Source organism: Silene latifolia, chromosome Y, assembly GCF_048544455.1.
Source record: "Silene latifolia isolate original U9 population chromosome Y, ASM4854445v1, whole genome shotgun sequence".
Classification (NCBI taxonomy): domain Eukaryota; kingdom Viridiplantae; phylum Streptophyta; class Magnoliopsida; order Caryophyllales; family Caryophyllaceae; genus Silene; species Silene latifolia.
The window spans coordinates 97214013-97219985 of record NC_133538.1 but is presented as its reverse complement, the minus strand read 5'-3'; the positions used below and the strand labels follow the sequence as shown (position 1 = coordinate 97219985).

General features: G+C 42.3%; 1 protein-coding gene across 1 annotated transcript; it reads right to left on the bottom strand.

Annotated features, from left to right (window-relative positions):
- Positions 1–2459: 2459 nt before the first annotated feature.
- Positions 2460–4442, bottom strand: LOC141628572 (uncharacterized). Its single transcript, XM_074441695.1, has one exon. It carries the CDS (start codon positions 4440–4442, stop codon positions 2460–2462), a length of 1983 nt encoding a protein of 660 aa, XP_074297796.1.
- Between the last annotated feature and the right edge of the window lie 1531 nt (positions 4443–5973).

The following is a 5973-nucleotide window of genomic DNA, read 5'->3' as shown; positions in this document are numbered from 1 at the left end:
AATGGGAAATTTTGTGATGTCGTTCATTCATAATTGGGTCACATATAAATAGTACAATGGTAGAGATATGGTTGCAAACAAATTGCATAAGTCTAGGAACTAATATGCTAAAGACCAGGAAACTGATTGCACGATATTAGGCTAGAATATTGTGCCAAATATCACAATATTCTCGTCCAATACCCCCCTCAAACTGGAGCGTGAAGGTCTAGAATGCCCAGTTTGTGAAGTAAGTAATGAAATTGACGAACCCCAAGAGGCTTAGTAAAGATATCTGCAACTTGCTCAGTCGTGGAAACATGAAATGGTGCGATAAGGCCACTAGTAATAGCATCCCGAACAAAGTGACAATCAATCTCGATATGTTTAGTACGTTCATGGAAGACGGGATTTTGGGCTAAATGAATAGTGAATTGATTGTCACAATAAAGTTTTATGGGTTTGGAAAGAGGAACACCCAAGCAATCCAACAACCCGGTTAGCCATTTGAGCTCGTATACAACCGCTGCCATGGAGCGATATTCGGCCTCAGTTGATGATAAAGACACCGTATGTTGCTTCTTAGTCTTCCATGACACAAGGGAGTCGCCGAGAAAAATGAACCAACCCGTAACCGAACGACGGGAAAGAGGACATTTGCCCCAATCCGAATCACACCACTCGGAGACAACCAAGGAACAGTTAGATCGAAGAAAAATGCCTGGCCCCGGGCTGCCTTTAAGGTAACGTACAACGCGTAAAGCGGCCTCCATATGAGCTTTGCGCGGTTTGGTTAAAAATTGGGAAAGAACATGGACCGAGAAAGATAAATCAGGACGAGTGACGGACAAATAGACAAGCCTCCCGACAAGACGCCTATAGCGTTCCGGATTGTCGTACAGCGGAGAAGTAGTAGTCATAAGATCATGATCTGGTTCCATTGGAGTGGAAGCTGGTTTGGCTCCTAATAATCCAACCTCAGTAATAATATCAAGAGTATACTTGCGTTGGTTGAGAAAAATGCCATCCGAATTTCGAGCCACTTTGAGACCAAGAAAATATTTGAGGGGACCTAAGTCCTTCATTTTGAAACACTTGTGCAAATAGGTTTTGAAAGCATCGATAGCAGGAGAGTCATTTCCCGCAATGACTAAATCATCAACATAGATTAAAACATGAAGACGAATAGAACCCTTAGGGTAAGTGAAGAGAGAGTAGTAGGAATAAGATTGAAAGAAGCCATACTGACGAAGGGCACCAGTTAGCTTGGCAAACCACCAACGAGGAGCCTGTCGTAGACCATAAAGAGACTTTTTTAAACGGCAAACTTTACCATCGTGACCGCGAGAAAAACCAGGAGGCAACTTCATATACACTTCTTCGTCTAAATCACCGTGTAAGAAGGCATTATGAACGTCCATTTGGTGTAATTCCCATCGGTTCACGGCTGCAACAGCTAACAAAGTACAGATAGTAACCATTTTGACGACCGGAGCAAAGGTCTCACCATAATCAAGACCTTCGACTTGGTGATTTCCAAACACAACAAGACGGGCCTTAAGTCTCTCAATCGATCCGTCGGGCTTATATTTTATTTTATAGACCCATCGACACCCAAGAGCTGTTTTATTAGGGGGCAAGTCAGAGAGCTCCCAAGTGTCATTGGATTCAAGAGCATCAATTTCGTCTTTCATAGCTTTACACCACCCATCGTCACGTATGGCAACGTGGAATGAAGGTGGTTCAAAACCCGTAGTAAGTGCGGCAAGAAATTGTTTATGACGGGAAGAGAATTTATTGCAATTAACAAAATTAGTTAAAGCATAAGGCGTACCTGAGGGAGATGTTTGTGAGTCGGGTGAGTCGGGAGAAGATGGACTGTTAACGGAGTCAAGAACGTAGCCTTGCAACCGAGAGTTTGGGAACTTCAAACGATGCCCTCGACCAACATTTTCAGGAGGAACCACTATGGTTTCAGGAGGTGGGACAGTCTCGGGGACTGTGGCTGTCTCGGGAACCGTGCTAGGCGGGTCGAGAACAGAAGTGGCAGGGGTGGGCTGTTCTATTTCGGGCTGCACTGTTTCGGGCTGCATTGGTTCAGGCGGATCATCAAGGGGAACAGAGGGGTCGGGAACGTTGATCTCGGCCTCATTAGAAAAATTATGGAATAAGTCCTCATGAAAAATAACATCACGAGAGACAAAAATATCCCCGGTGTCGATGTCGTAAACTTTCCAACCTCTTTTGTTATGTGGGTAACCAATGAAAATACATTTCCGACTACGAGCTTCAAATTTGTCACCCTTGGATTTTTGATTGTGCGCATAACAAATACACCCAAAAACTTTCATATTTTGGTAAGATGGGGACGCACCAACAAGAACCTCATACGGCGTTTTATGAGCAAGTAGTTTAGACGGAGTGCGATTAATAAGAAAAGCAGCAGTAAGAACACACTCACCCCAAAAATGCTTTGGAAGTTATCCTTGAAAGAGCAAGGCTCTAGCCACATTAAGAATATGCCGATGCTTGCGCTCGACACGCCCATTTTGTTGGGGTGTACCGACGCAAGAGGTTTGAAATTGTATTCCTTGTTGTAAAAAATAATCGGCCATATGGTGAAATTCTGTGCCGTTGTCACTCCGCACCACCTTGACCTGTTTCGAGAATTGAGTGTTGACCATAGACAAAAATTGCATAAAGACACTAGTAACCTCGGTTTTAGCAAGCAATAGATAGACCCAAACAGAGCGGGAACAATCATCCACGATAGTAAGAAAGTATTTAGCACCACATGTAGAAAGGACACGATACGGCCCCCAATGATCACAATGAATCAAACTAAAAATGTCGGATGTGATATTCTCACTTAAATTAAAACTAGCACGAGTTTGTTTTGCTCGGTGGCATACATCACACACCAAGGATTTATTAACTGAAAGAGAATGAGGCAAAGGTAAAAATTGAACTACATTGCCACCCGGATGACCAAGTCGGCGATGCCATAGCTCATAAGACCCAGAAGTATCCAATGTATGCACCGTCGGAGCCGAATCCGTTGAAGACAAAATGAACAGTCCATCCCGAAGCTCACCAACTCCAATCATCTTCCTCAAGGGACGGTCCTGAATAACACAACGATCCTTAGTAAATTGCAATATATAGTCATTATCGGCCGTTAATTGTGAGACGGAAATTAAATGACAAGTTAAATGAGGAACAAACAAAACCCGACGCAATGTAATGGAACCATTAATCCGAACGGTTCCCATTTGACAAGCCAGAATTTGCTTTCCATTTGGTAAACCCACATCACGAGGCGGTATTACCATGCTATCCGTAAATAAAGAAAGGTCACCTGTAACATGATTAGACGCACCAGTATCGATTATCCAGGAAACAAACGTACCAGATAACCGATCAGACGGAATTGTTTGGAGAGCATTAGCATGGACCGTACCCGAGGAGCTCGACCCTACACCTGACCCCAAAGCACCACTCGGACCAGTACCCGAACTCGTCTTCTTGCTGCGGCGTAATTCGGCCAGAGTGCGAGGCCTAGTCCCCCACCAGTCCGGGAATTTTTGGCTTTTAATAAAACAAGAATTAATGTCATGACCATTAACCTCACAATGAGAACAGAACAACTTACGACGCTCAGCCTTCTCCTTCTCACGGATAGCTTTCCACTCTTCAGGGGTACGGGATACGCCAGGTGTGGCGTAAGCAACGATGTCAATAGCCTCGGCTGGAACATCAGTCTGGTGGAGTCGCTCTGCATGTAGGGCGGCGTGATAACCGCGGTTAAGTGTAGGGAGCGGGACGAGTTGGAATTGTTGATTACGGAGATTGCCGTACAAACTACGATCTAAGCCCATAAAGAATTGATGCAAGCGTTCATTATCAAGTCGTTTAATGGCTTTATTAGCAATATCACAAGTGCATTTACCACACTCACAAGCAAAAGGGGGTTCGTGAAGGGAAAGTGCATCCCACAGGGATTTTAATTTGCCAAAATATTGTGTAACAGACATACCTTTCTTTTGTCTGCATTCACTGAGTTCTGTTTTTAAAGTATGGATAGACGTACCATCAACGACGGCGAATCGTTCCGCTAAATCATTCCACATGGCAGCGGCATCTTCAACATACGGGATGCTCTCAAGAACAGTCGGATCAATGGTTGCGCGGAGCCACGAAACAATCGTGCAATGAACAACTTCCCATTGACCCAACAAGGTTGCATCCGTCGGCTTGGTGACGGTACCATCGCAGAAGCCAAATTTTCGACGCGATTTCAAAGACATACGCATCGCACGACTCCAATTGTCATAATTATGATGATTAAGAAGAATAGTGGAGATCTTAATATTTGGCATATCACCAGAACCAAGGTAAAAAGGGGAGAGAGGATCGATTTTGGGGACGGTATTTTCCGTCTGTGAGATTCCTTCACCAGTCATGGCTAGAAAAAAAATTGACGATTTTTTTTTTTTAGGTTTAAACCTTGCTCGATACCATGTTGGAAGCGTGAAAGAATAGCAAGAAATATTTAGAATGGAAAATTTTGTGATGTCGTTCATTCATAATTGGGTCACATATAAATAGTACAATGGTAGAGATATGGTTGCAAACAAATTGCATAAGTCTAGGAACTAATATGCTAAAGACCAGGAAACTGATTGCACGATATTAGGCTAGAATATTGTGCCAAATATCACAATATTCTCGTCCAATACCCCCTTCTTTTTCTCTCCTTTTTCTAACATGAAACCAATTTCTTACTTTAGGAACCAGTTTCATATAAAGAAACTTTTTATTATATAGAGCAATGGGTAAGGAATCCCTTATAAGATATGAAACTTCTTATTTATCTCCATTGCTATTGCCTGAGTTGTTTTACATACTACAAATTTGTAATTATCAAAATGTTATGATAGACGCGTGTAAACATCCTGGTTATGAATGGTTGGATCTGTAAAATTGTAGATAAATAGTGAAAGACTATGATTTGTTTTACATACTGCATATTTGTAATTATCAAAATGTTATAACAAACACATATAAAGATGTGTTACCGGGTATTATAATTCAACTCATGTGTGTAAGCATGTCTTTACGATTAAATATGATTTATAAAGACTTCAAAATTATCAAATATTCATGTTTAATCATTTAAGTATAGATAGTGTGAATAATGATAATCCCTGATTTGGGAGTTATTGTATTAGCAAAATATATAGGTGTATAATTACAACTAATAAGGTCCTAATTACAAGGCAAGTATATTTCTAAAGATACTAACTGAATAACAAGAAGATACACTATACAAACATAATATTTACTAATACACCCCCGCAGTCGGAGCGGGAGAAGGACGGACGCTAAGACTGGAGCGAAACCGTGTAAATAAGTGCTTGGGAAGACCTTTCGTGAAGATGTCAGCGTATTGATACTCAGCGGGGACATGAAGGACTTTGACTTTCCCAAGACGAACTTGATCGCGAACAAAATGAATGTCAATCTCAATATGTTTAGTTCGCTGATGTTGAACGGGATTGCCGGATAAATAGACAGCAGAGACATTGTCGCAATAAACTAAGCTGGCGCGAGAAATAGGAACCTTAAGCTCCAAAAGTAAGTTACGTAACCAACTAGTCTCGGCAACTGCGTTCGCAACACCCCTATATTCGGCTTCCGCGCTAGATTTAGACACAGTAGCTTGACGCTTGGAGGACCAAGAAACCAAGTTATCACCAAGAAAAACACAATAGCCGGAAGTAGAACGTCGTGAGTCGGGACACCCACCCCAATCCGCATCTGAATAAGCGGTCAAAGAATGTGCAACGGACTTGGTCAGGGTAAGGCCGTAATCAAGGGTGCCCTTAACATACCTTAATATGCGTTTCAAGAACTGAAAGTGAGGCTCACGAGGGGCATGCATAAACAAACAAACCTGTTGGACCGCATAAGTAAGGTCGGGTCGGGTAATAG

Excerpts from the sequence above, each read along its gene's own strand:
- LOC141628572 (XM_074441695.1), bottom strand. The coding sequence starts at position 4,442 with ATGACTGGTGAAGGAATCTCACAGACGGAAAATACCGTCCCCAAAATC.